Genomic DNA, 27,199 nt, shown 5'->3' with positions numbered 1-27,199 from the left:
AGTGTTTTGAATTGAATGATGTGACAAGTGACCAGCGAGACCAATGGGAAGGGTTGAAGATGGATGTAAGATTATCTTGAAATACGTTAGTAGTTGGTGTCAAGGTTGAAGGTTGAACCTATGGCTATGATCCGGATGAGGGACGGACATTACGTGGCATTAGTTCAGTGCCAGATATTTGATTCCGTTCAAGTTATTGCAGTCAGTGATACGATTACTTGCTTGACCTTTCTTTGGCTTTGCTTACAGTGCACCAAACACAATACCATCAATCGATACGATACTTCATCCACCTCCCTACATAAGGACTTCATAGCAACGGCAGTGCAGAGAAGACATCAGCACAATGTTTTTCTGTGCTAGTGAGTGCAGCTGGCTCAACCGGACCAATGAACTGAGCTGACAATCGCGGCTTGATCTACAGTCTCCGGTTCACCTCCTACCGCTCCCGTGGTCTCAAAGACCTCTGGAACAGTCTACGAAAAAGCTTTGATCGAGAGGTATATCGGTGAGCTACACATTCGTTTCTTCTTCAAAAAGAAACTTCAGCTGACCTTCTCGGTGCGATGTGTGTAGAGGAAAATGGTACAGATCCCATTTCAGGCGAACCTCTGACGAAGGAGGATCTTATCGATGTTAAAGCTAGTACGTTCGCTATATTCCTCGGTTCACTTAACTTCGAATGGTGACTGATGCGCTTCTTGCTGATACAGAACCATCCACCCTCCCTCCTCGTCCGGCCAACCAAACATCCATCCCTGCCTTGCTCACCGCTTTGCAGTCAGAATATGACTCGATAATGCTCGAATCGTTGGAGATCAAAAAGGCTTTCCAGAGTTCAAGGTGTGTTTGGCTCGTTCACCCAATTTATACCTCATTAATGAATATTGACGTGTTCTTGGTTATGCGTAGACAAGAGCTCGCCAACGCTTTGTACCGTGAGGATGCAGCTACGAGAGTCATTGCTAGGTTGATGAAAGAACGAGATGAGGCAAGACAGTGAGTGAGGTTTTGTGCATCAAGCGAGCTATCAGCTGAACGTGTGGACTCGCTATGACAGAGCCCTCTCGTCCATCCAATCTACCATCGGATTCCAACCCTCCGCCGCTGCTGAAGCACCAGCGGAAGACGTTGAGATGGTCCCCGAGGCGGAGGGTGCTCTTCCTGCTGAAGTAGAAGCCAAGGTCATGGAGACCAACCAAGCGTAAGTGGTTGTGCATCTTCCTCATTAACTGCGTATCATGGTCCCTGCTGACCAAGTCCCACTTGACAGCTTATCATCCGGTCGAAAGAAGCGAAAGCCCGCACCTGGATATTCCAAAGCCGACCAAGTCAAGGGCTTCACACAAACTTCCCATGTACCTTCTCTCCACGCCACCAAACCTGCCGGTATCACTGCCCTTGACGTAGCCAAGGATGGTAATACCGTCGTGACCGGTGGAGCAGACAAGGCCGTTCAAATATTCGACCTGGAAGCTTCCAAGGTCCTCGGTACCCTCAAGGGACACACCAAAGCCATCACCCATGTGGCATTTAGGGAGAAGGAAGGTGAAAACAAATTAGCCATTAGTTCCAGTCTAGACAAGACTGTCAAGATCTGGGGAGAGGAAGGTGGGAAATGGTCCAACAAGGCTTCGTTGGGAGGACATAAAGGTGAAATCAACGGTATTGCCTTACATCCCTCGAACGAATACTTGGCTGTCGGTTCGTCCGATTCTACATGGTCATTATACGATTTGAACACCCACGATGAGATCTCAAAGTACGAAGCCCTGAATGGGGTGGACGGTTCATTCTCATATACTTCGTTCGCCGGACATCCAGATGGAGTATTATTCGGTGGAGGAACGAAAGATGGTAATGTAAGAGTATGGGACGTAAGACAACGAAACTCTTTGGCAGCCACCTTGGAATCCCACCCTTCCAAAGCTCTTACGACACTCTCATTCTCTGAAAATGGTTATTACCTCGCCACCGGATCTTCAGCCGAGCCCTCGGTGAAGATCTTCGATCTTAGGAAATTGGATATCCTGTCTTCATGGGATCTACCTTCTGAAAATACCGTATCGGAAGTTAGATTTGATCCCTCGGCTCAATTCTTATCTGTTTCTGGAACTGATCTGAGGGTCTACGCCAATAAGACGTGGGATGAGTTGTTGAAATTCGATGATAATGCTGGTGTGGTTACTGGTGCGAGGTTTGTGAAGAATGGAAGTGAGGTTGTGTTGAGTGGGTTGGATAGGACTTTGAGGGTGTTGGGTACTGCTTAGGGGGGAATGTCATGTATAAGCTGGGGTAGTAGAGTAGAGTAGGATAGAGGTGGTCGTATTCGTCGTATGTATCTTGAGAGGATGTCAAAAATGAATTATGCACTAGGATAAAGCGTACTGTCACCGGTCCGAAGAAAGGCACAAAAACAAGGTAGACGCGGATCATCAAGATCTATCTCATCACCCAACGTTCCTTTGGACAACGTCATTTGCGATTCATATTCATCATCAACACAGCAACGCAGCAACGAAGCAACGAAGCAACCTTATAAGCTTATCGTATCGATATCTATATCTATACACACATCTGCTCGTCTCGTCTATTCACCCACTGGTACCCATCTTACTCCCTCCTCGTTGCCCATCCACAATCATTTCAGCCCAGCCATGGTGTTTGCCAATCTAACATACGAAGGTACGTTCGTGTCCACTTGTCATGCCAAGCCAACGCACACTGACCCACTTCTCACCTCTCAGATAAAGTCAGTACATCCCCCATCTCCCCCATTGATACCAGATCTAACAATACGTACAGCAAGCCTTCTTCACCCTCCTCGACGAATACTTTGAATCCCGTCCCCACCTCGCTCCTTCCTCCTCTTCGTCCAATGGCCCATCGTTGGCAACACTCACCAAGCTAATCCCACCCTCACGATCCCCAAATCCACCCACACCTTCCTCTCCTCATTCCCCCGTATCTACTACCGCTGGTGGGAATGGTGGTGAACAACAAGATATGGCTCAACGGTTCATCTCGTCCTCTATCAAACTAGGAACGAAGGGAACCAAATCTGGTATAGGCGCTATATCGAAGAACAAGGACGCTATGGATCTACTGGGGAAGGTGGGCGCTGCGGGGGTGGTTAGGGGCGCAGATAAGCGGCTGAATTCTCCTCCTCCGGTTGATGGAGGGGCTACGATAGAGGAGGTTACGGTGGTCAGTAAGCCGGCGGCTCCACCGAGTAAGAAGGGTGGAGTAGCGGGGCTGGTTTCTGGACGGGTGAGTTCGTGTCTAGTCTGCAGATATCAGTGAAAGGGGGAAGTAAGATGGGATGAGACTCTTCTCCAGTCGATGGGAGTATGTGACTCAGATGACAATCACACGTTGCACGAGCGAAATTCCTAGACTTAGTGAATGGCCTCAGATTCGGAGCTGACCTACTTCCTCATCAGTCCTTCGGCCACGTAGATACCTCAAGCAAAATGTCAGCCTTCACCAGCATGTGGAAAGATCCTCAAAAAGGTGAGTGAACCTTGACTTCTTTCATCTAGCCTTTATCGGTCGTACAAACTCTTGTCAAACTTGCAAGCTAAAATGCCGGATCCATACCTCGCAGCCCAACCACCAACGGTCGAGCACCACATGCCGCCTGCACTTTCGAATAAGCACACATCCATGCCTCCGCCTATACGACGTGATGGGTCGGGAACGTCGGCTCGATCACCTGCTCACGAGGTGGAAGTGCAGCAGCCTCAGGCTCAGGCGTTGTACGATTATGCAGGATCGGTGCGTCGCTCATTCTCAGCCTAAATCTTCTGCCCTCTCACGAGACGATAATGTACCTGATGCCAGCACGCCCGACGATCGCTAATTCTCTGAGGATACCTTGTAGGATACGACCGACCTAAATGTCCAGGCGAATCAGATTGTAAATCTCATTGAGAAGACCTCAGCAGATTGTAAGTCCCTGTCCAGAGCTGCTCGAACCTCTTCCTGCATGTTGAGGCCTGTGCGATAGGAGAATCGAATACTGACCCTGGGTTGATCACACAGGGTGGACATGCGAAGATGGTAATGGAACGAGGGGATTGGTACCTGCAACTTATTTAAAGGAACTGTAATATCTTTGACCGACGATATCTTGTATAGTATGGCCTACAGGCAAATCAGATCTATCCGCTTGTAACCCTAAGCCTTCCCGCACAAGCAGACATCTTTGCTCACTCATTCTTTCCGGCATAGATGTGTCTGTCAATGTACCGATGAACAGTGCACTGAAGGGACAAGGCCAATTCAATACCATGTCTGCTCACCCCAAAGTGGAAGACCTCACTGGCTTTGCTATCTCGATCTCGTCCGAGGTAGTTTTGAAACATCCGAAACTCAGCTTGAAGATTATACACCCAAACTCCTTGAAAGCCATAAGAATACGCCCATATCAGCATCTCAAGGGGGAGACGCTCGGACATATATCATTAACATTCTTCTCCTTGCACAGTTGTACGATACAGCTTACCGATCACGTCAATATGACAACATTCGATCAAGGTTGATACCAACGTCCTTTCTGATCCCCTCTGAATACATAGAACATGCCGTCGTGTCATCACAAAGAACTGACAAATATCAATTCGATTGTAGTCTCTTTTCAGCAAGTGATTGACGGAGGATACCAAAATGGCCTGGGAGTACCAAAACAAATATCATTCATTGGCCTTCAAAACCTCACTCGTTGATCGCTGTCGAGCACGATCTTCGAGTCAAGTCGCCATTTGCGGAATCTCAGCCCATGCGCAAAAAACCTGACTCGGCATCCTTGATACGACATTGTCTGACTTATTGAATCCTTTATACAAGCCCCCAAAGGATCGTTCAGTTTCCGACCATGACGTCGATGTAAAACATAATTTAGAGTCGACGGTTGAATAGACCTAAAACATTCTGTATATCTACCGTCAGTCCTGCTTTTTCCATTTTCACTTATCACACTGCACCTGATATATACCATACTGTGCTCATTACCTGCCTTACCAGTAGACTCGACTCACACAGTACTTGTACAAGACAAAGAACGCAAAGCCTCCTAATCTGATATGTACCCGGACTGGTACAATCTCGATGATGCGAGGGCAACTCCTACCACACAAGTTCCATCGAGCTACACGCCCCCGACTCAAAATTGGTTGACCCAAGGCCAAGAATCTGGTGTGATTCTCAGCCAGTCCAATTCTACGCCCACTTCCGTCCCACAAGTAGAAGAGATGCTACCACCACTTCCTCCTCGTGCTTATCCTGCATTTCGGGTTGGAGGTGATATAACCTCACTTCCACCATGTTCGGACAGGACAAGATCCGTCCCCTTTAATCCATATGCGCGGCACGGTGATACCTCAGACTGGGGCCGTACCACCACTCGTAGAGTCAACACCACCGCTCCCACTTACTCTAGTCCGAGCACAGCCAAAGTACAGCAAAGCACTACGAATCACTCAAATGAAATCTCTCGAGAAGATGCTACGGAGTCGACGGCATTCACAGCTGGCGGAGTAGCCCTAGGCGTTGGAGGAGTTGCGATGGCTGATTCACCCAGCCGAGGGGAAGGAAAGGATATGGGAGAGGATGAAGGGGAGGGCGGGGGAGACAGGAATCCTCTGAGACATCTCGATCTTGATCCGGGTCCTGGTGCACCGGCGCCTAATTTCAACGAAGTGCATGGGGACGGTGGGAACGGGGGTGATGATGGTTGTGGAGGGGATGATTGTGATTGTTGTATTTGTTGTCTCCTTTGTGATGGTTGCTGAATCCAGGGACTTTGATCGCAATGCGTGAAGGTGGTGGTGACTTGTTTGCTTAATTCGATGCAGTATGGCTGGACATTACTCTGTTTATTGGCAGATGATCTTTTGTCTAAACTCACCTTGGCTCGAGATCAATGAGCACTCGCAATCGACCAGATAGGATAAAGCGCGCACAACCTGTGCTGTACAAGTGGTCAGTCTCGATGGCTTTCCTTGCGCACCTTTTGCTGCCCTCAACATTTGAACTTACGAGATGAGACCCCTGATACGCGTTGTACGAGAGACGAGTCTCCCACCGCATGCCGCTATGGTATTCCAACATGATGTATCCATTATACAGTCAACAGGCCGATCAAAGGAGTTGCCTTTTGCCGTTTCATAATCCAGGCTCAGAAGTGGATGGCCATTGAGTAGCAATTAACGAGTCGATGGTTAATCAATATGTATATCGGACATGAACAAAATTATTAGCGTCTTTCCGTGTCATTTCCCTCACCCTCGAATTAAGATCTGCAAATTACTAAACAGCCTATAAATTGTGAATACCACTCGACATGAATGCCTTCAATTCCTCTTACTACAGCTCACCCAACGCCCCTTTCTCTGCTCCCCAATCTCGACAAGCTCGTTCTACGCGATCGACAGGTTGGACGATGGGAGGAGGATTCTCACCCTCTAGCCCTCGTGGATGGCCGTCCACTCCACGAGTGACTGCCTCGCCATATTCATCTCAAATTTCAGATCGATATCCAAGCTTTCCAACCTCACATTGGACTGGGAACCTCCTGCCATCACCTGGCAGAGTGTGGTTCTCCCCTCCACGTCCTCATCCTTACTATAGAAGACCCACTCAGAGTGGTGGTATCCCATTACAATACCTGAATGCTGACCTGCACGACGAATCTTTTTTCATGTCTCAACCACAATTACGGGAATACAATTATGATGGAACACCTTCTCAAGAATACTATGACCATTTCGAGTACTCTACTCAACCAAGGATGGTCTATTTTCCTCGATTCGTGGCACGTATACCACAAATTCATATCAACGGAAACCGAAGAAAGCATGGTCTTCAAGTTTCAGATGACGATCGGGTCAACGAAGACGGCGCGGTGGAAGGTGAAGGTCAGAGTGGCATGTCCAATTATCTTGATACATATATTGGAAATGACACGTCTACTGCTCCGACTCCCATTAATAGTGGTAATGGCAATGAGAACGGAGACGTTGGGGGTGGGGGTGGAAATGGAAATGCTATCCGTCGTGGTGGTTGTGGTGGTTGTGGAGGTATTGTTTGCTGGGAAATTGGTTGTGACGGAGGATGCGGAGGTGGTGGGTTATGTTGATCAATCCTGGAAGGAAAGACTGCGGGTGACCTGAGATGATCTCCGAACACATGAGTGTGCGATTCGAGTGTAAATTCATAGCACATGCATATGCAATTATATAGACCTAGTATGGTACACCCGCATCCCACATGAATAATATGCACACTGTTCGAGATGGGTCATACTCATTTCCTTCCCAGCTTCACCGACCACCCTGATCCGCTATTCTTCAAAAGCAAACGCCCCTACTCCAGCCAAACCTTCTTCCCTCCCCAACATGCCCATTCCCTTGACGACCTCCATCTTCCTACTATGCCATCCGACATTACTCCCAACCTTCCCATTACTCTCGCTGAGATGACTCAACCATTTCCTCCTCCCATCCGATCTAGGCAGATGTCTCACAAACTCCCATCCCTCTTTACCCTCGATATCACCATCCAATCTCCTCCACCCACACGACAAGTCCACATACCATCCTCTTCCTCCCTTCGATCGAACGACCTGCCACTCCCCATTGGGTGTTATGCTTCTCCTGATATTTGGTGATAATTCCAATACCCTCAGACGGGTGGGTCCAGGATTGAGATTCGGTCCCTGGAATATTCCCGAGATGTTCAAGTTGGACAGCGAGAACGGCACGGTAGTCAGGGGGTTGATGAGTCTGGCGTGTAGCTCCAACGTGAGCTGCAGTGGGGAGAGGGAAGGATCAAGCGAAGAGGTAGTGGCTGTACCTGTCAGAGTGAGAACTTCGACATTAGGTGCAACCTCCAAGAGGAAGTCTGCTATGGGTGGTAAACTGAGGGTGGGGATATGCGAAAGACCAAGACTGATCAAACTTGGTTGTTGAGGGAAGATATCCTTGGACAGATGGGCAGGGGTAAATCGAGCGGAAGAGAGATCGAGATATCTGAGTCGTCCAGATTTTATACAGGGCGCTTCGGTTATGAGCCGCATGAGGTCGTTCTGTTCGATGACATTACCCTGAGTGGGGTTGACAAACAAGTTCAGGTCGACCAGATCTCGAGCAGCAGGACATCGACATAGGAAATCCACGATGATCTGAGGATCCAAGCGGGGACATCGAGCAAGACTCAACGAGGTGAGTCGTAATGATCGAGGACACCTTTCAGTAAGGTAGGCGAGTAGATCAGATGGTACTCTGGTACCAGACAAGTCGAGATGGGTAAGATTGGGACAGGCAAAAACGATACCTGTTATAACCGTGGGATCCAACCTTGTACACGCTCTGAGGGATAATCTCCTCAGTGCTCTGAACTTCGGTACACTTCTCTTGGGTCGGTGCGTGTGAGCATCACTTTCGTCTTCCGTGACTTCAGGGGTAGTATAGCCTCCATGTCTTCCTCTCTGTCTTCCTCTGGATCGCTCACGCCCTCTATCATCGTCTGTCGCCGAGTCTTCATCCGGCATAAGCCAGGTATCGAAGAAACGATTCATCGCCTCCGTATAGTTGTTACTGACACAACCCGTCAGATCGAGCGCTTCGATGGGGGTGAACATTGATCTTCTCCGCCACTTTTCGTCTTCCGTTTCATCTTCGTAAGGAGCATATGTCGGACGTGGCGGATCCAGCTGATCGTAATCTGATGATGCGATGGACTGAGCTGGTCCAACAGAGAGGGAACGTACTCGAGAGAGGGACTTGGAAGGGGAATGATATCGGGGTTTTCGGTATCCACGGAAGAAGAGTTCTTCAATGACGGGATAGCTCAGCGCGGAATCGACATACTCTGTCATGCAGAGGGATACGAGATTGGGCGCGTTCTATGGAGAGAAATCAGTATAGTTCGAAAGACAGGACAGAAAACGGGACATCTAGTTCGACTTACCTTGATGACCCCTTCGAGTCTCCCGCCAGTAACAAACCTCCCTCTGACCGCTTCCTCTTGACTACGTCTACTCCCTATCGTTCTAAAATTGGTGAAACTCAGATGACGAATGTATGGACCAGGTGGCGGCAACAAGTCAGGATTCACATTTTCTTTCTGCTCTGCCGTTCCTCTAGAAGTGATGATTGGACTTTTCATCTCTGCCAGCCCACGCAGAGGGGTAATCTCATCTTGGACCTCTTCAATCTCATCATCATCAACATCATTATAATGATGAGATTTTGATAAGCTCGTTTGACGTCTAAGAAACCCACTTCCGCCAGCAATGGTCGAGCTATTACTTCTACTTCTAGTGAGGACCGATGATATACTCTCTGTATCGAAGTTGACAGTTCGACGTGGACTTCTTGACCTGCCTCTGAGCCTAGACGTGGTCTTCAGAGCTGTTGGGGCAGGATGAGATATTCCTCGATTGAGCGGAGGAGGAGTGGGTGATTGTCCATCAAAGTATGATGTCGAGGAGGGTCCGGGGTGAGGCGATGAGTTCCTAGATCCGGGTGGAGTAAGGAGCTCACGGATGTGCGAAGGCTGAGGTGGGGAGTATGACAAAGGAGGACTGCCGGTAAGATCGCCGTAGGGGTTAGGGTAAACTGAAGAAGGTGGGGTGGATATGTAGGTTGAGAATCCACTTGAGATGGTTGCGGGCGCTTTGTGAGCTTCGGGGCCAGATACTGGGATAGGTTCAGAGGCGGGTGCGGTGCTTGGACCAGCTTCGGGCATGACCTCCTCAATCTCTATGATCTCTTCGGTCAGTGCGTTGACTATTGCCAGCCAGCCTCGACCAGTCTGAACGTCTACGTCTTCCCATAACCATGGTCTAGCAGCTTCGAGAGCCCGTGACGATGATCTGGTGAACCGAGAGAGGAGCTGGAGATGACTTTGAGGGGGTGCTGCGAGGGGGTCGACGCTGTGTATCACATCGATCTGAGGAGTATGTGTAGGTTCTGAGGGGGGAAGAGGAGCAGCGAAAGGTGGATGAATGAGGGAAGCTATGTTGGATAGCACGTCGAGAGGGAGGGAGATGCCTGAGGGTTCATCGGGTACAGTTGTGACCATGATGGGTGGCAACGATGTGATGGAGAGAGGGAGCAGTCGCTGGAGACTGGTGTCTTTATATGTTGTTTGTCAACTGAGCTTTCGGGTAGAGGAGACAAGAGACACGACTCGTGACAGATGGTGATGATTTGTTTGTATATTCTTATGAATGATTATGAATGAAAATGTCTGAGAGTAACTGATCACATGATGTTATAGGTTTTATTATTATTTATTTATGCGATTGAATAAGGTTAACGAGCGGTTGAAAATATGCCAAGCTCGGTTATTTCGTGATTCGCACTCCACTCTACGGATGTATCCGCACAGACCCACTCCGCATATCTCGCCAATCAGAGAGATGTTACAAAATTGTAATAGAACAGTATTCTGATTTGTAATTGTATTAGTGTTCGTGTTTGTTATTGTGGTTGCATGGCGCAGTGAACGAGCTACTCGTATTCCTCTATCTCTATATCTCTATATCTATGCTATGAACATGTGAAAGTAAAATGTTATATACGTTTTCGTTATATGTGTAATGAATTGCTTTTGGTTTTTTAATTGATCTACTACTAGCTACATAATGTGAATGGGCCGTTGGACTGTCTTATAATCCTTGGACCAAAGCCTTGGGGGGTAAACCCTCGTAAGAGATTTGATAGACCTTCTCGAACAATGGATAAGCGTGTGTCCTCTTTCGTGCTCTCAAGAAGTTGTGGACCTCCTCGGCAGTAGCTGTTCCCTGGAGTTTCTGGCCGTTCAACAGCTTCTTCTCGATGACATCGAATGGCTGACCGGTCTTTGCAAACTCCTCGGCACACTTCCTGTTTCGTCCTCCGTAACATGTCGTGATCAGGTCGGCAATACCAGCGGACTCGTTTGAGAAGCTATGAAAAAGGTCAATGCCAATATTAGCGTTTTCATCTAAAGCAGGGCGCAAATCACCATCAAAGGATAGTAGCCATCAATCAAAGGATGATTGTTCGGATCAAAGTGAGATCCTGACTTCGGCTAAAATGGCGATCAAACACTCACGTCTCCCTTTGACTTCCTTCAAAGAACTCCAGACAGAATTCAGTCATCTCGCTCAAACCAATTCTCAGAATGGCAGCTTTGGTGTTTCCACCCAAACCCAAACCATCTACGAAACCAGCAGCGAGGGCTACAATGTTCTTCAGGGCTCCACCAAGGGATACACCGTTCACATCTTCTACCGCGTTGACTCGGAAGGTGGGGGCGTGGAAGACTGCTGACCAGAGTAGAGAATCTTCGTGCGATGGACAACCGATTGTGGTCTCGCAGAATTGTCCCATTGCGACTATCAAAATCCAGTTGTATCAGCATGTCAAGCTCAAGGCGGTTAGTTGGTAACAGCGACTCACCCTCCAAAGCGATGTTAGCACCACTCAAGGCTGAACAAGGGGTACCGACTTTTCCTTCGATCAAACTAGCGAAAGTCTCAATATCGGTTCCGTTGACTTCTACACCCTTGATAGCTGAGATGGCTCTAGCTTGAGGGTGGAGTACACCGGGTTTCCTCAATTCTCCCAATACGGTGTGAAGGAATTGGTGGGGTACAACGAAAACGATCAATGTCGCATCTTTGACGACATCTTTCAAGTGAGGGGTAGCAACGAGGTTCTTGGGTAATTTGATGTCTGGGAGATATCGGGAGTTGAGGTGAGTTCGGTTGATGATGTGAGTAAGAGGTTTTCCGTTTACCTATACAAGCGCAGTATAGTCAATAATCGAATACCTCCAACCTGCGATGCAATTGAGTAGGAAAGCATAACTCACAATCTTCTCTCTGACCCACATTCGAACTTCAGAGTGGAACTCGTCATTTCTCTTCCAGGCGTTCTCAGCTGCGATCTTAGCGAGTGCTGAACCCCATGATCCTGAACCGATAACACAGATCTTGTGTTTGCCAGAGGCGAGTGGGGAGGGAGGGAGAGCAGCTGGGATGGGAGAAGATGGTCGAGTAGCGGCTATGTTCATAATCGATAATCAGATCAGCAGGACACTCCCAAAGGTCCGTGAGCAGTGTGAATCGGCCAACTCACCTGGGGTGGTAACGGTGGAAGAGATTTCAAGGTCCGAAAAGTCCTTGGTGACGTCTGGAGTGGAGGGGGCGGTAGATTGAGCTGACATGTTGATTGATTGTTGAGTTTTACTGTAATGCTATATGAAGTGATTCGTGTGATAAAGTATGAGAGACCTTTTGATGATGATTGAAGAAGTGTTGTGTGACAGATACAGATGATGATGGAAAATGTGCTTTTTGCGCAAGTGAGAACTGCTGACTGACGTCTTTCGCTTTATGTTTTATCGATGGTGATGGGATGATGGGCTAAGGGGAAAGGGAAGGGGGATCAAAATTTTGAGAAACACGTTGATTTCTGCTTCAACCCAAACTACCTGTAAGATCAGATCCGAAACGTCACACCACACCACTCGGTTCGGCCTTGCCTTGGCTTGAGCTCTAATCTTGGATTTTAAGGCTGTCTGTCTCCCCCATTCACATATTAGACTTTCTGTCCCTGAGGATGATTCATCGCATCGCACCGCTAAACCACTGAGTTGGGGGGAAGAGCAGGAAGATCCGCAACTAACCTTGTGCGCCACTACATCATGGAAGAACAGGTGATCCGCTTCGAAGAAAGGGGGATACGTACGGGTCATGAGACGGTGTCAGCTGAGGGGAGCAAACAAATCGCCCCAAATTAAAAATTCTCTCTTGATGCAGACGAAAGCAGGAAGCTGATAGATCGGAAAAAAGACAATTTTAGGGTAGGGAGAATGACGTATGACTGATACCGCCGGTATCACACCCGCGCACGAGGAAAGACCAAGACCAAGAATCAGATTCCGGAAATACCTGAAAATTTTACTTCCTTCCGCTCTCAAGCTGCTGTCAAGCTGTCCTGGTTAAGTGATGTATACAGCGTAAGTGGCGTTTAGCAGGATGAGTGGTAAATTGTGGATCTAATTGTGAAAACGTAAAACGGGGTCGGGCGAAGTATCTATCCCTTGGAGTGAGAACGAATTGTAATCAGACACTACCGACGTACGAGTACCCATTTAGATCAGTGCTCTTACCTCGGATCATACCCCTTGACAACGTGCCATTAGTCATTCGGTGAAACGCCCCAACGAACAAACCAGTGATTCATCAGTTCACGGATTCTCAAATTTTCGGTTAGTGAAATCTCACCCTTGCCTTCCCCTTTGCTCAGTTCAGTACAGATCGGGCTTTTGATCTCATCACCACTTCCTGACACCTGACAATTAGGATTTTCACAAAACCAACTCGACTTTTCATCATTGGTCATACCTTGGTCTATCTTGTTATTTCCTTTCTCTTCATCATCAACTTATCCAAAAATCAAAAGTCAAGCTTGCATCTTTCAAAACGCACAAGCTCATCTCCAACCACTTCTTGTATCCTCATAGTATAACACTCTAGTAATCACAAGCCAAAATGTCCGTATTCACCAAATCAGCATTCACCATGTCCGCCATGCCCTCACCGGCAAACTCTGCGCCCCCCTCTGCCGCCCCATCGCGAAGAGGTTCTTTCGCAGGATTAGCCTCTGGACAAGTCACTCCAGTCGCTGAACCGCACATCGTCTCCATTAATGTCGAATCAGTCTTGTTCGACATGGACGGTACCCTCATTAGATCTTCCGAAGCTGTCGTAAAAGCTTGGGAGCTTTTCGCCGAGACCTACCCTCTCGATCTGGACGATATCTTACGATGTGAGTGAAGACCTTTCTCTCTCAATTCTCTTGATCAACGAACAAACCAAGCTAATAGAGTACTGTGTGACAGCTGCCCACGGTATGAGAACCGTCGACGTGCTCAAGAAATGGTGCAAGATCACCGACCCTGAGTTGCTCAACACCGAAGTAGTTAGATTCGAAACTGCCATTTTGAACGCTGCCGAAGATTTGGCAAAGACAAACGGTGGTGGTGGTATCGAGGTGTTACCTGGTGTAGCCAAGCTTTTGGCTGATTTGGGAGCTGAGACTGAGCAACGAAACGGTGAAGAGAAATGGGCTATCTGTACTTCCTGTGGGTGTTATGTTTTCCCCTTGACGCGCACTACCTATTGAGGATTCTAGTAGTGATAGCAGTACTGACGTTCATCCATTTTTAGCAACATACTTCTACGCCGGAAAAGCCATCCCAATCGCCAAACTCCCCGTCCCAAAAATCTTCGTCACTGCCGATTCCGTTACTCGAGGAAAACCTTTCCCTGATCCTTACCTCTTAGGTGCATCAGGTTGCAACGCCTCTCCCTTCGAATGTGAGTATGAAGCTTAGTTGCAGTACATGACACCTTGCAAAGTATCGATGAGCTGACTTTCGTTTCTCTCTCTCTCTTCTTAGCCCTCGTCGTCGAAGATGCCCCAACAGGTATCAGAGCAGGTAAAGCCGCCGGTTCCATGGTCCTCGCCACATGTACATCCCACCACAGGGAAGAGCTCGAGAAGGAACGACCAGATTTCCTTGTCGAAGACTTATCGCACGTCACCGCCCAATGGGACCCAAATACCAACACCTTCAACCTCATCATCGAACAGCCGGTTGACCGAATGTCCACCCGACCCACCCCAGACGTAACCCCCGTGATCACCCCAGCGGGATCCCGACAAAACTCTTTCTCCGGTGTTGGCAAGTCGGGTTACTTCGGCCAACAACAGGCTTCCAACCCTAATTGGAAGGCTTCCGACGAATTGACAGGGAACGATTCCGTTGTGGGATCACCTGAGGCTTCCCGACCCGGTTCTCCCACTAACGGTACGGGAGTGACGGACGAGAATGAGGAGAAGAGGGCGGAGATGGAATTCCACCGAAGGGCAAGTCAATCGGGTAACACGCTGTCGCTGGACGCTTTCAAGAGGGCTTTGGCTGGTAATGCCGCTAAGCGAAGGGCCAACTCGAGAGGTGAATTGGATCAAGACGAGTAGATCTGCCATTATGGTATGAGATAAGTGTAGCTTTAGCATTCAGTAAACGAAATAAAAAAACGAAAAAACAGTGATCATCACCGCCAATAGCAATCAGATTGTGTTCATAGAATCTTCACATAGAGTCAAATAGATTTCATATTCATAGCATGCAATAATGCAATCCCTCATATCTCATCGAATATGAACGAAAAGCACCTATTTCTCAGGAGATATTGGTAGGCAGACTCTGATGATAGATCGAACGACTGACTGGTAGCTCTGAGATACGTTGTCGACTTGAGCTCATGCTGACTCTGGATATTGGCACTGCAGCTGCATATCAACATGAATTCATTCGCTTCATACGCTACAAGCTATACATGAGAATATTCAAACTTCTTCCAATCTTCCTTATTTGCTTCATTGATACAATTATTGCTTATCTTGGATAGGAACGTCCTTTCCGGTAAGCTGGACAACCCAATTCACAGGTCAGCGTGCCCCGATGAAAAGCAGCGTGGGAACGTGTCGAGTATATAGACTCACCTTCTTGAATCCTGATCTAACACCATCAGAGATCTTCTCGGTGGTACTAGCAGATTGACCGTGTCCGGTTTGCTTGAGTCCGTAGTCGACACCTTTGTCTATTACAATCACATCCACCGCCGTCAGCATTGCAAGTATTTGCAGGAGGATAGTGATAGATACTGGACGTACCAAGGAAATCTTGTTGACCAGTTCCAGCGGGAGCAGTCCCAGCGGGAGCACCAGTGTTTCCAACGTTTTCGGCCATTGTGATTGTTAATTTCAATTGCTTGATTTGATATGAACTGAATTGAAGTATAGCTTGGGCAGAAGTGGATGACTTGCACCCACGATGGAGTGTACCCCATATATATATACACAGATAGCAGATACTCTAAGTCTCCACCTGAGAAATGATAAGAGATGACGCCATACCCAACTGTGTCGTACTCATCATACACGTGTACGACAGTCGGACGCTGAGAAATGAGAGGTTCCGTGTTCAAAATAGCATGGTCCGTTCCTGATGGTTAGTGTATTTATGCGTTGACGTCAGATGACACCAGAGCAGAAAGGTCTCGACTCGACTCCAATGCACAGCCATGCAAAGATGCATGAGCAGGATGCTTGGATACTCCCATGCCTGCGTGGAAGCACACACCGTCTGTATCTCAGCAATAAGACGTGTAGCCAAAAACAAGACCACGCCAATACTGGTGAGGTGACACCAGGAGCACTCGTGGGATCCATCAATAGAGAGGCAACGATGTTATACGGTATGATACGCATGGACACAAGTGATACCCTCAGATGTCATCGGTGGTAGTAACGCATGATACGATATTGTGTCCTTCAAGATTAATGCCAGCTGTAATTCCGATGCAATGCACTGAAGGTCCGAAATCTCTCTCTCGGTGATCCGTTTCGTCTCGTTCCTGTGACGCAGATCCATGATCGACAAAAATAGCGATTTCGCATTTTTCGTTTCTTCTCGATCAACTTGTTTTTTCTTACTTTATACGTTGGCAAGCCTTCCATCACTTCCTCACCGAGTGTATGGACGTATGACACGGTGTTGTGTCAACCTTACATAAGTGTGCTTGAAGTTGACGGTATTTGAATGCATCCTCAACAGACAGGAGATGGCGATCTCTACCAGCAGAACAAGGAAAGCATTCACGGCATCATGACGTCTTTTCGTACATTGTATTAATGCTTTTTTTACTGGGCATCATGTCATCTCATATAGCGAGTGACTAACCTTCGACAAAGGGGGAATGGTATATATATAGCAACACTGCATTCTTATATGTCTCTGAACATTGATCATTATACAGTACCCGAAACCTGATCTAGTCAGATACCAAGATGTCGTTGCCCCGCACGAACAAAGACACGACGACCGACCCTGCGACCGTCGCACGGAGGGGAAGGAGGAATCCCGTAACATGGCATTTGAAGAAACCTCAGCAAGGTCCCGCTACGCTGGCTATCAAGAATCGTGAGTGGTTTGTCGTTTGGTCCGATCCGTCTGATCGAGGGAATTGGCTTCTGACTGATATGATACTTGATCGATGGTATAGACTTCATAGCTATGGTCGGTGAATATGTGGGGACAGTACTGTTCATGATCTTCGCTTTGGGAGGTACAAAGTGAGTAAAAACATGGTTCATGTCTCCTCTCTCGATGTATGGCAAATTGAGATTATGCAACTGACCACTCGCTTCGTCTTGCCGCTACACAGCGTCGCTCTCATCCCCACCACTTCGGTAACGGGAGCCACCACCGCCGGACAGGATAATACAGCAGCTGCAACAGTGAATACCTCCAATTTGTAAGTGATTCCGTTTGACCCAATTCTGTACGTGCGCTCGCTCTAAGGTGACCATAGACTGACAATACCCATTACAACGTGAAGGTTATACATCGCCTTATCATTCGGTTTCTCCCTAGCTGTCAACGCCTGGATCTTCTTCAGAGTCTCTGGGGGTTTGTTCAACCCCGCCGTATCGCTCGGTATGGTACTTGTCGGTGCGCTCACTCCTTTACGAGGCGCGCTTCTGACTTTCAGTCAGATCCTGGGAGGTATCACCGTATGTATCTCGTTTCTCTTTGTCAATGTTGGAAGTATTACAACTCATACTCTTGTGGTTGATAGGGCGCTGCTATCATACAAGCCATCACGCCTGGTACTTTGTGAGTGGAAGCTGTCGATCGACTGTTGATAAGTGAGTTGACTGACTTTATGTGATTCATGCAGGAACGTTCGAACTACTTTGGGGGGCGGAACGTCAATCGCTCAAGGGTTGTTCATTGAGATGTTCCTGACTTCTTTGTAAGTGATCGATCCGAACCATCTTGTATCTTCGCAAAGCCTGAATGGTAGAATTCGAGCTGACGAGCATGTCATCGTATCAGGCTTATGCTTGCGATCCTCCTGCTGGCAGCTGAGAAACACAAAGCTACATTTATCGCACCCATCGGTATCGGATTGGCCTTGTTCGTAGCTGAATTGCTTGGAGTGTACTATACCGGTGGATCTCTCAACCCAGCAAGGAGTTTCGGACCTGCTGTAGTACTGAGGACTTTCTCGGGGTATCGTGAGTCGCCTTTCTTGTGTCTCTTTGATCGCTCTCTCAAGGTCACTGACTGGATCATTTGGTGGTAGATTGGATTTATTGGCTTGGACCTTGCTTGGGAGCTATCATCGCAGCAGGGTTCTACAAGATGCTCGTGAGTCTTGTGTTTGTCTTTCGCAAAAGTCAATCCTGTAGCGAACCTTTGGCTGACAGACTGATGATGTCATAGAAATGGCTTCAATACGAGACTGTCCTTGGCCCGGAGTCCGACGCGGATGAAACCTCCCCTAAACCACTTGTCGTCGCTCCTCCTGGTACGTCTTTACCTCCCCGAGGAGATGAGGAGAAAGCTACCGAGTCTGCCGGGAGGACTTTGGCAGTTACTGGACCGGGTTTGGGTGATCTGTTAACTGCTGGACCTACTGAGGCGGTGAGTGACTTGACGATCACCGTCCCATCCCTTTTCCCAATTGTCGGACCTCGATATGTACGGTAAGGGACTGACTCTGTGGTGGTTTCCATTGGAAATCAGGTATTCGACCTGGATAGACATCCCGGACCTCTTGAAGCTCGTTTAGACAGGATTGAACAGCTCCTAGCTCAATTGGCGGAATCCCGCCCCAGGAGATCCCAATCTACCTACTACGAAGATCAGGCTGGCGTCGGTGGTGCTCCTACCAGTGGAAACGGGTACAACAACAAGAAATCGATCGATGAGTCAGGGTTAGGTAGGGGCAACATCCACGTTATTGGGAACAACACTATCCCAGCTCATACTCAAGGGGCCTACTCCACTGCGCCCGTCGAGTCTTCTCGAGATACTTCAGTTACTCGAGGTGGCAGTGCTGAAGGTCATGGCCACGATCACCATAATCATAATATGCCTTTCACCCATGGTACAGCCGGAGCAGGTCAGAGGGATCACGTTGATCTAGCTCCTAGATATTAGATTTGAAGATGACAAATGATCTATACGAACTGAATACATCCTAAATTATCTGCTTTTTGAATTCGATAATAACATAATTAATTGATCATTTCTCTCATGTACAGATACACGCTAACTTATGTAGCTATAGTATGGCCCAGGTGGTAGTCTTTTGAACGGATGGGTAAACTTATAATATATGAATATAATGCTTTGAGCGATATTCGACGGGTCATCAGCGAGCGCATGAGGTTATAAAATTGACAGAACAGCGCTTTGTTGTCAGCTGCAAAGTCCACGATGGTTCACTGTGGTTACCTGCTACTTAAACATGCATACCCCATACCGCCCTTCGTACGGCAGGTCAGACAGTTCAAGCAGTTCCAACAGACTTCATCTACGGCCATAGAATCTATAAAGCATCCTGTCCCGTCAGCTCCAGGGAATTAAGCTAGATATCGCCCGGTCAGTACCAACGTGGGGGACCAGTTGGGAATCCCGGGTGCTGTAGTTGTACGCATGAGCTTTTTAATCTTTCGAGTAGGGGATGTCTCTCTCGACATGTTCCATCCAGGCAAGTCAGCAGATGGAGTCTTGCGGATGCCGAAAGCAAGAACAGCTGTAGAAGTCTTGATTCAGTGATAGAGAAAGACCTGTCTCAAGACACGCTATCATCTTGGGTGTACGACTGGATTGCTACCACAAACACAAATAATCAATTCAAGGCAAGACAAAAAGCTCACGGTCGCATTCAACTGAAACGCGACGTTAAAAGCGAATTCTCCGACTAGACTGGTTTTAGCAGCACAGCTTTGTAATGCTCATTACGATTGGCGTCCCGTTTGTAGTTCACTAAGCTACAACGTTATTACGAATATTGGTAATGATCTGTACACTCAGGGGCTGTGTTGTGGGGATGTGACCTATTTTTACGCCCAAACCTGCATCCATGCAAAATTAACACATTTTTACCCTCATAGCTCACAAATTACGAGTACGATACTGAATCACACTCTCATTCATCCTTATTGATTGCAAAGACATCTCTGCTCAGGCCAGATTGATACCTACATATCCAACATCAATAATTGTCTATACTGTCCTTGACAATAGCACCGCTGGGACGCTACGCGGATCCGACAACAGAGCAGAACACACATCTACATTCCTTTGGCATCCATCACGACAACGGGCTATTCCTCGACAGGCGAGGCAAGCTTTACGTGTTATCTTCACACAATCATACCTTCATCAACACATCATCGCACGCGCATATAATCACATCTTTTGGTAAATAGGTCACATCGTAACACGCCAACCCATTTCATATCCTCTTTCTCTCTCTTACCCTTTCACCACACCTCCGACCCAAAATGGCATCCTTCCACCCAACACGTCGCGAGATGATCCTCGTGCTAGTCTTGACGACGATACTAGTCCTAATCATCCAATTCGACTTATCATCGACCTTCTCAAGCACCATTTCTCGAGGACCGGGATCAGGGTACACAATAGGTTTTGATAGTAGTAGGAATAGTAGGATAGGTAGTAATTACGGGGCTGGGGTGGAGGGAAACGAAGATTGGGTAGATGAGCTGCATTCTAAGACTTCGAGGATTGCTGGGATGTCCGAGGCGAAGATCAAGTGGGATGAGGAGGGTGGACAGACTATGACGCAGGTGTTGGCTCATGCGCCTGGTACGTTTGCGCTGTTTACCAACTCAATACCGGATCTTTGACGATGATGTGCAACGACAGGCGACATTCAAAGCTGACGTGGTTTTGTCTTGTCGTATATAGGATGGACGGTATTTGACCAGATATATCTATTCAACGGTACTTGGTATATAGTGACGGATAATCCATCGTCAATACCACTTTTGAGGTTGATGGTCAGTACGGGTAATGAGATATGGAATGACGAGGAGTCAATCAAGGGAAGGTGAGTGGATCTACTGTCATACTGACGCAGCTATGGGGTTCTTCAGACGAAAAGTTGGAAGTCGTGATTCTGATCTCTGAACTTTTCGCACGTAGAGAACCAACAGAAAAAGACATGCGTATCATCTTCCCTTCCGAGGCCAAGCGACTATGGGGCAACTCCGCCTCTCTAGTTTCAGGCGTATCCTTCCTGGTCAACGATCCCTCTCAATTCTTAGATCATTATTACCACTTCGCCGCAGAGCTATTAGTAGGATTATGGAGGACCTACGCCTCCCTCGACCCGACTATAAACGCTCAAGGTATAACGCATCTACCCTCACCATCCAGAATGATCATGCCCCATGTGTCAGCTGGGAAATGGAACGATTACGCCAAGATGAATTCCTTCTTATCGCGTGCGATCTTCCCTTCCATGTCGTACGAGTACCAGAACGATTTCCTAGACCGGGCAGATACCACCCGAGCGTTCATCCTGGAGAGAGTAGTATTTGCCGATAGGGCCGCTGCGTTCAGAGGACCGGAATTTGGAAAAACCTGGAGGACAGCCTCGGAAGCTGTAACCCTTCAAGCATCCAAATACTGGTGGTCCCCTATCAGGAAGAACCTCATTGAGTTTGTAGGTGGTGGGAATGCAGAGAATGATCTGGCGGGTGACATTGGTTTGGGTATTGGGTTGGACGCTGAGCCTGATGTGGATCTGATTGCGCTGGAAGAGGAGGAGGGAGCTTTGGTGGAAGAGAAGGAGGAGTTATTGGAGAAGCTGAAAAAGGAGAAACAGGCGAAAATGGGTAAACCAGTTATAACCTATGTTAGTAGGCAGGAATGGGGCAGACGGATGTTGTTAAAGGAAAGTCATGAGAGTTTGGTGAAGGAGTTGAAGGAGTTGGAGAAGAAATACAACTGGGAGGTGAGTGGATGATTCCGTCTTCTAGCAAATCAAACAATTCTTCGAATAACACTCTCTTCGTGCGCTCGTCATGACCACATTTCGCATCACCAATTATGCCATACATCCATCTTACCTGGTCTGCGATGTGTCATTAACACGAACGCTGGCACCTATCATATTTCTGTTTGACTGTCCCCCCACCTATTTCATCACATCGTACTCCTACTAAATCTTTCCCCCTACCCCACAGGTAAACATCGTCTCAATGGACAAACTCTCACGAGACGAGCAAATCCGCCTATCAGCCCGAACAACAGTCATGATGGGTGTACACGGCAACGGTCTCACCCACTTATTATGGATGAACAACCAGAATCCTCGATCGACCGTCATCGAGTTTTTCTTCCCCGGAGGATTCGCAGAAGATTACGAGTTCACCTGTCGAGCGTTGGGGATAAGGCATTATGGAATGTGGGACGATCAGGCGTTTACTGCGCCTGATACGCCGCAGGTGGCTTATCCTGAGGGTTTCCAGGGGAATGAGATTCCGCTGAGTGAGTCTCTCCTTTCTAATGTGTCTACCCAATGCTTCTAGGACGTAACTTGCGATTGTCCTGATTCTCTCCCGCGAGCTATTGTTAAGGTACGAGAGCAGAGCTGACTTGTAACTCCCCCTTGATAGACGGTAAAGTCGTTGCGGACCTGATCGTCCAGAGGTTATTGGTGGAGAAACCTGAGAAATCGCAATCGCGCGAAATGACCGAATCAGAGTATTCAGAATAAGCCAATCAACCTGACCCAAAACCCAAAAGACTCGCATACATTGGTAGAACCTCATCTCGCGTGGATTAAATCTGACCAGCGGTTCTTGTTCCGCTCAAACGATAAGCAGCTTCAACGACCAGTCAACCAAATTGTATTTTTACCATCACCAACATACAGTGTCACATCTTTCTCCTTGACTCTCTTATATACCAAAGTCCCATAGAGATCCTTGATCACTCTGTTTCTCCCCTTATCCTTGTTCTCATAGTATACCCATTTCCATTCCCTTGATTAGGTATCAATACATACAAACGATCATTGGACATTCATGCATGCTTGTTTTCATATCGAGAGGCTGAGCATCCTGTTTAGTGATTGTGTATCGCAAAGGAGATACGTTCCAACAGGAGCCCTTAAATCTGTCTTGAGTCAGTCATATACAACGATTCGTACAGACAGTGTCATCAGATGTACAGTACGACCCTCGTTCTTCACATGGATGTGATATCGATGTCCCGTGTGTTGGATGGGCAAGATGCAACATGACATGTGCTTATGTCTGCAGAACCGAAGAAAACGTATATTCATACTCGTGTTCATAACCGTCCATAAGAGTAATTGAGAAATCATCAGGAAATACTAACTAATTGACTAAGGAGAAAAAAGGAATGTATATGATGTCGGCATCGAGCTGAGCGTGAGTGTATAAAAGAAGAGATAATCATAGTATGTAAGTTGATTCCGCATCGTTCGTTCGTCACCCTTCTCATCCTCCCCTCACCTTCATGTGATGGTATGCCATCACACTAATTATGACTCGTAACGCTCCATTGATCCAGCGCTACATTCTTAACAGTATCCAGCGCGGTGAACCCACTTCCCCACTGAGGGGTGAAAAGCACCTGTAGACTGAACGATCCGCCATCAGCCACGTCAATCGTGAGCACAGTGACTCCGTCATTGGATTGGTCCTGGTTGATATCCCCCGTGGGAAGGGCAGGATCAGTTGACAACCGAGTGGGTGAAGCGGTTGAGAATGTCGCTCCGGAAGGTCCTTGGACGATGGAGGCGACCAGTGTTTCGCCACCGAGGGCGAGGGTTGCGGTAGCCTGGTTGGTTGTGACAGTGGCGTTGGTGTGCATCCTCCATTGGAGGGTTGGTGAGGTGGTCACATCGTCTTGTAAGAGGATTTGCTTTCGGCCGTTGAGGAATCGGATACCTCGTTTAACACCGCCGGTACTATTTCATTTGATCAAGACCGTCATCAGCTTACACCCCATATCTCACATCCGATGAAGCAGGTATGACGTGAAAGGAATACTCACCCGTTATAAGCAGAAGTCATATCGGTCCAGAAGTACGCGGTATCGTCCGTCTCAACAGTCAACGAAGGAGCGGGTCCCTGGGAGGTACCGGACGAACCGAAATTTCCAGTAGGAGCAGCATCGACATTTTGGTTCAAGCTATTGATCAACAAGGTGTTTTGACCCTCAGTCCTCTTTCGGTAGTACAACCATCTCTGAGAATCTTGATTTTCGTTCGAGAAGTAGCCATCGGACAGGTATTGTCCCGAACCCAATTCACCGGCCCATCGTTGACCCATCGCATCAAGGACAAAATCTCCTACATCCAAATCACCGTGGGTTTGGTGTCCCTGCAATTTGGATGCCTTCATTCCCCAGTAGGTACCAGAGTTGTCTGACCAGGTGGATCGTGCAGTCGCCCATTGGTTCTCTTGATCATCGAAGTGTCGGTCCAAAGCCAATCCATCCCACCATGTACCGGTCGTGGCGGGGTCGTACCAGAACATAGACCATGGTTCAGAAGCGTCAATGTGGTCTCGTTGGTACAAGGCGTATCTTGGTGCGTCGAATACGTTGGCCCAAAGGAGAAGGGAGTTGGCAGTGGCGGAGTACTTGTTGGGTCCATGGTCACCCCAGTTGAATTTACTGGTCATACCTTGAGAGTAAATGTGGTAGACCGAAGTAAGGTTGAAACCAGGGTTGGATTGGGCAAGACCCCTATCATCACCGTAGGCTGAGATCAAAGCGTTGGCCATCTCGGCGGCACCGGTGGTACCGAAATACCAGTAATCGGAAGTCTCGGCCCAAGTACCAGCGGAATCGGGACCTTGGAAACAGTTGTTGTAGGCGTCTGGCACGGTAAGAGCGAGGACCCTTTCGGCAAGACCGGATTGATCTCTATCCATGATAGCGATAGCAGCTTGTGTGAGACCGGCGTTGATGACACAGTTCCAGTTTCCGTTAACTTCGGTGTTGCCAGTAAGACTTCCGGCCCACCAGCTATACGTTGAAGCGCTGGAATCGCCAGAAAGAGCGTTGTAACCTAATCTAAGACCGAGGTTGAGGATAGACCACATGATTGCGTCCCTCTGTTCGTCCGTCCAGAACTCGTAAAGCCAATCGTATCCAATGGCGAAAGCGGCACAGAACTCAGCAACATCCAAGAAGTGCGCTGGGTTCCATCGTGTGCCATCATCGGCACCGAAGGCTACGGCAGAGTTATTTCCGGCAGCGGTTTGAAGTTCTAGCCATACTCTATCGGCGTATTTGGTTTCGTTGGTGACCTTGTAAGCATAAGCCCAGTTCTTGACCTTGACTTTGATCTCTCTAGCTACGTCAAGTACACCTGATCCGGACAGACCACCATCTTCGGTGTATGGAGTGGGGTCATCGCCAAGAGTATCACTGGCATTTTGAACGATAGTAGCATTCCATTGTTTGAAATATAGGTTTTTGGAGATAAGGCCACCGTTCAAAGCGTCCCACTTGTAGCCGGGAGCGAGACGAGGATTGGCTCGGATAGAAGAGTTGGATGGGGGCGATGGGTCGGTTGGCCAGCCGTTGCTAGAACCAACGGTAGGAGCAGAGTATCCAGCAGTAGCGGTCTATTCTAGACGATCAGCACACTGCTCGTAGGTGAGAATGGGTATATGAACTCACACCGGTAGCGTAAACAGGGAGCAGATAGGCGCTATCAGTGGCGATAGCGAGATACCTCTGACCATCGGCACCTGTGCTAGTAGCGCCAGCAGTGTTGACATTGCTAACGCCAGATGGGACACCTGTGTTATCACTATTGCCACCTGAATTTGAGCTTGAGGAAGAAGTGGAACTGTCGTTGTCTTTGCTCGCTCTTGACCCTAAAACACCACCGAGCACAGCAGCGATAATGATGATGATCAATAGGATGGGTAGACCAATCCATAACCACTTGTTCCTCTTCTTCTTGGTTTGATATCCACCTGCGCCTACACCATCGCTGCTGTATGCTGCATTGGGGTTTCCAGATGACATTGGGTAGGCTTCAGGATATAATTTTGATTGAGACATGTTGTAGAGTTAGATTGTGGTAGGAGTATGTACAGAGTGAAGCGATGATTGTGGGATGCAAAGGGGGCGGGGTAGGTGTGAATGCGATGAGATGGACGTTCCAAAGTAGACCAAGAAATTGCGGTCGAAGGGCGTATCACAATGAAGTAAACAAAGGAGGGTGAGTCGATTTTGACCATCGTTGCAGGCGATATCGTTATAGGAGGGGAAGATGAGGGAAGAAAGGACAAGTGTTAGTGGTCGGGTAGGGTAGTGATAGTGTGAATAGCGTGGATAGTAGAGAGACCAAAAGTCAGCATTGATATTTCTGCCAAGAGTATGCTATGGTACTTTGTTAAGATTGCGCACGATGAATACATATACTCACAGTTCCCGCCTCCGCCACTATAGTTGTTACCATAATTACCACCTTGTGGTTCATCGCTGTACCCGCCACCATAACTGTTCCCATACGAGTTACCGTATCCTCCTCCGTTATTATCAGAGTATTGCGCTTGTTGATAGTGATGAGACATCGCGTCGTGATATCTACAGGTGGGGTATTAAAGAGGGATGAGAAGGATTGATTTTGTTGTCGATGGGAGATGAGATGAGTGATAATGAATGTGTTGCGTTGTCTTGATTATTGTGGTATGAGGGAGAGAAAAAAGAGAAACAGTCGTTACGTCGTCTTCGTCAGGCCGTGTGCCGTAAATGAGGTCGTCTCAGAAACGAAGAAAGAGGGGATATATAACCTGAGTGCTGTGTCGATGTCGATAGCGGACTCGTCGGTCGGATGAGGATGAAATGAAGATGAATATAAAAGGAGATGGAGAATGTACAGATGAAATTAATTTGGAAAAACAGAAGAGATGCTTGATCACCCGGTTTGAACCTCTTCTTTCAAGAATAGAATTGTTATTCTTATTATGGAATCAGATTAATCGCGACGGACAACAACCTGTTGAGACTGCGCAACTAGCGTGAATAGAGGGGGAAGAGCAGAGAGAGAGAGGGAGTGAGCACGGGAATTGAAAGATTGTAAATCTGAGGATGAGACTCATAAACAACCAGGAAAAAATAAGCATCAAGGGTAATCAAATGTAAGCTAGCCTGGGTGAAACGGCAAGCAAGAATGAGAATGAGAAAATGGGGGGGGCATAAACACTCACTCGACGCGTAGAATTGGAATATCACATAAGGGTAAAGATGC

At 47.9% G+C, this 27,199-nt stretch overlaps 11 protein-coding genes and 1 non-coding gene across 12 annotated transcripts; 8 read left to right on the top strand and 4 right to left on the bottom strand.

The window, feature by feature from the left end:
* Positions 1 to 346: 346 nt before the first annotated feature.
* I302_104337 (uncharacterized protein) lies at positions 347 to 2,270 on the top strand (the record flags this gene model as incomplete). Its single annotated transcript, XM_019189701.1, has 7 exons — positions 347 to 362; positions 425 to 508; positions 577 to 645; positions 714 to 843; positions 913 to 999; positions 1,061 to 1,204; positions 1,274 to 2,270. The coding sequence occupies 7 exons, from the start codon at positions 347 to 349 to the stop codon at positions 2,268 to 2,270; spliced, it is 1,527 nt and encodes a 508-aa protein (XP_019049263.1).
* A 387-nt stretch (positions 2,271 to 2,657) lies between these two features.
* Positions 2,658 to 4,112, top strand: I302_104336 (uncharacterized protein; the record flags this gene model as incomplete). The annotated part of the gene is made up of 6 exons (XM_019189700.1): positions 2,658 to 2,685; positions 2,810 to 3,270; positions 3,444 to 3,513; positions 3,608 to 3,777; positions 3,884 to 3,950; positions 4,045 to 4,112. The coding sequence occupies 6 exons, from the start codon at positions 2,658 to 2,660 to the stop codon at positions 4,110 to 4,112; spliced, it is 864 nt and encodes a 287-aa protein (XP_019049262.1).
* Positions 4,113 to 5,084: 972 nt separating this feature from the next.
* Positions 5,085 to 5,792, top strand: I302_104335 (uncharacterized protein; the record flags this gene model as incomplete). The annotated part of the gene is made up of 1 exon (XM_019189699.1): positions 5,085 to 5,792. One exon carries the CDS (start codon positions 5,085 to 5,087, stop codon positions 5,790 to 5,792), a length of 708 nt encoding a protein of 235 aa, XP_019049261.1.
* A 551-nt stretch (positions 5,793 to 6,343) lies between these two features.
* Positions 6,344 to 7,138, top strand: I302_104334 (uncharacterized protein; the record flags this gene model as incomplete). Its single annotated transcript, XM_019189698.1, has 1 exon — positions 6,344 to 7,138. One exon carries the CDS (start codon positions 6,344 to 6,346, stop codon positions 7,136 to 7,138), a length of 795 nt encoding a protein of 264 aa, XP_019049260.1.
* Positions 7,139 to 7,342: 204 nt separating this feature from the next.
* Positions 7,343 to 10,086, bottom strand: I302_104333 (uncharacterized protein; the record flags this gene model as incomplete). The annotated part of the gene is made up of 2 exons (XM_019189697.1): positions 7,343 to 8,905; positions 8,971 to 10,086. The coding sequence occupies 2 exons, from the start codon at positions 10,084 to 10,086 to the stop codon at positions 7,343 to 7,345; spliced, it is 2,679 nt and encodes an 892-aa protein (XP_019049259.1).
* Positions 10,087 to 10,675: 589 nt separating this feature from the next.
* On the bottom strand, positions 10,676 to 12,219 carry I302_104332 (glycerol-3-phosphate dehydrogenase (NAD(+)); the record flags this gene model as incomplete). Its single annotated transcript, XM_019189696.1, has 5 exons — positions 10,676 to 10,955; positions 11,104 to 11,386; positions 11,451 to 11,790; positions 11,866 to 12,056; positions 12,132 to 12,219. 5 exons carry the CDS (start codon positions 12,217 to 12,219, stop codon positions 10,676 to 10,678), a joined length of 1,182 nt encoding a protein of 393 aa, XP_019049258.1.
* Positions 12,220 to 13,549: 1,330 nt separating this feature from the next.
* I302_104331 (uncharacterized protein) lies at positions 13,550 to 15,041 on the top strand (the record flags this gene model as incomplete). Its single annotated transcript, XM_019189695.1, has 4 exons — positions 13,550 to 13,826; positions 13,900 to 14,142; positions 14,228 to 14,377; positions 14,461 to 15,041. The coding sequence occupies 4 exons, from the start codon at positions 13,550 to 13,552 to the stop codon at positions 15,039 to 15,041; spliced, it is 1,251 nt and encodes a 416-aa protein (XP_019049257.1).
* Positions 15,042 to 15,455: 414 nt separating this feature from the next.
* On the bottom strand, positions 15,456 to 15,816 carry I302_104330 (uncharacterized protein; the record flags this gene model as incomplete). The annotated part of the gene is made up of 3 exons (XM_019189694.1): positions 15,456 to 15,494; positions 15,570 to 15,667; positions 15,741 to 15,816. 3 exons carry the CDS (start codon positions 15,814 to 15,816, stop codon positions 15,456 to 15,458), a joined length of 213 nt encoding a protein of 70 aa, XP_019049256.1.
* A 1,100-nt stretch (positions 15,817 to 16,916) lies between these two features.
* Positions 16,917 to 19,077, top strand: I302_104329 (uncharacterized protein; the record flags this gene model as incomplete). The annotated part of the gene is made up of 10 exons (XM_019189693.1): positions 16,917 to 17,049; positions 17,132 to 17,201; positions 17,294 to 17,383; positions 17,468 to 17,642; positions 17,708 to 17,745; positions 17,810 to 17,884; positions 17,968 to 18,149; positions 18,218 to 18,282; positions 18,358 to 18,558; positions 18,661 to 19,077. 10 exons carry the CDS (start codon positions 16,917 to 16,919, stop codon positions 19,075 to 19,077), a joined length of 1,446 nt encoding a protein of 481 aa, XP_019049255.1.
* Positions 19,078 to 19,454: 377 nt separating this feature from the next.
* I302_104328 lies at positions 19,455 to 19,569 on the top strand. The gene has a single exon (XR_002022019.2). It is a non-coding gene; the product is annotated as a 5S ribosomal RNA (ribosomal RNA).
* Positions 19,570 to 20,429: 860 nt separating this feature from the next.
* On the top strand, positions 20,430 to 22,672 carry I302_104327 (uncharacterized protein; the record flags this gene model as incomplete). The annotated part of the gene is made up of 5 exons (XM_065869847.1): positions 20,430 to 20,754; positions 20,857 to 20,998; positions 21,094 to 21,907; positions 22,140 to 22,443; positions 22,572 to 22,672. 5 exons carry the CDS (start codon positions 20,430 to 20,432, stop codon positions 22,670 to 22,672), a joined length of 1,686 nt encoding a protein of 561 aa, XP_065725919.1.
* A 788-nt stretch (positions 22,673 to 23,460) lies between these two features.
* On the bottom strand, positions 23,461 to 26,522 carry I302_104326 (uncharacterized protein; the record flags this gene model as incomplete). The annotated part of the gene is made up of 4 exons (XM_019189691.2): positions 23,461 to 23,893; positions 23,980 to 25,562; positions 25,618 to 25,979; positions 26,375 to 26,522. 4 exons carry the CDS (start codon positions 26,520 to 26,522, stop codon positions 23,461 to 23,463), a joined length of 2,526 nt encoding a protein of 841 aa, XP_019049253.2.
* Between the last annotated feature and the right edge of the window lie 677 nt (positions 26,523 to 27,199).

The sequence above is a fragment of the Kwoniella bestiolae genome, chromosome 2 (assembly GCF_000512585.2).
Source record: "Kwoniella bestiolae CBS 10118 chromosome 2, complete sequence".
Lineage (NCBI taxonomy): Eukaryota > Fungi > Basidiomycota > Tremellomycetes > Tremellales > Cryptococcaceae > Kwoniella > Kwoniella bestiolae.
This window is presented reverse-complemented; position numbering and strand designations above follow the sequence as displayed.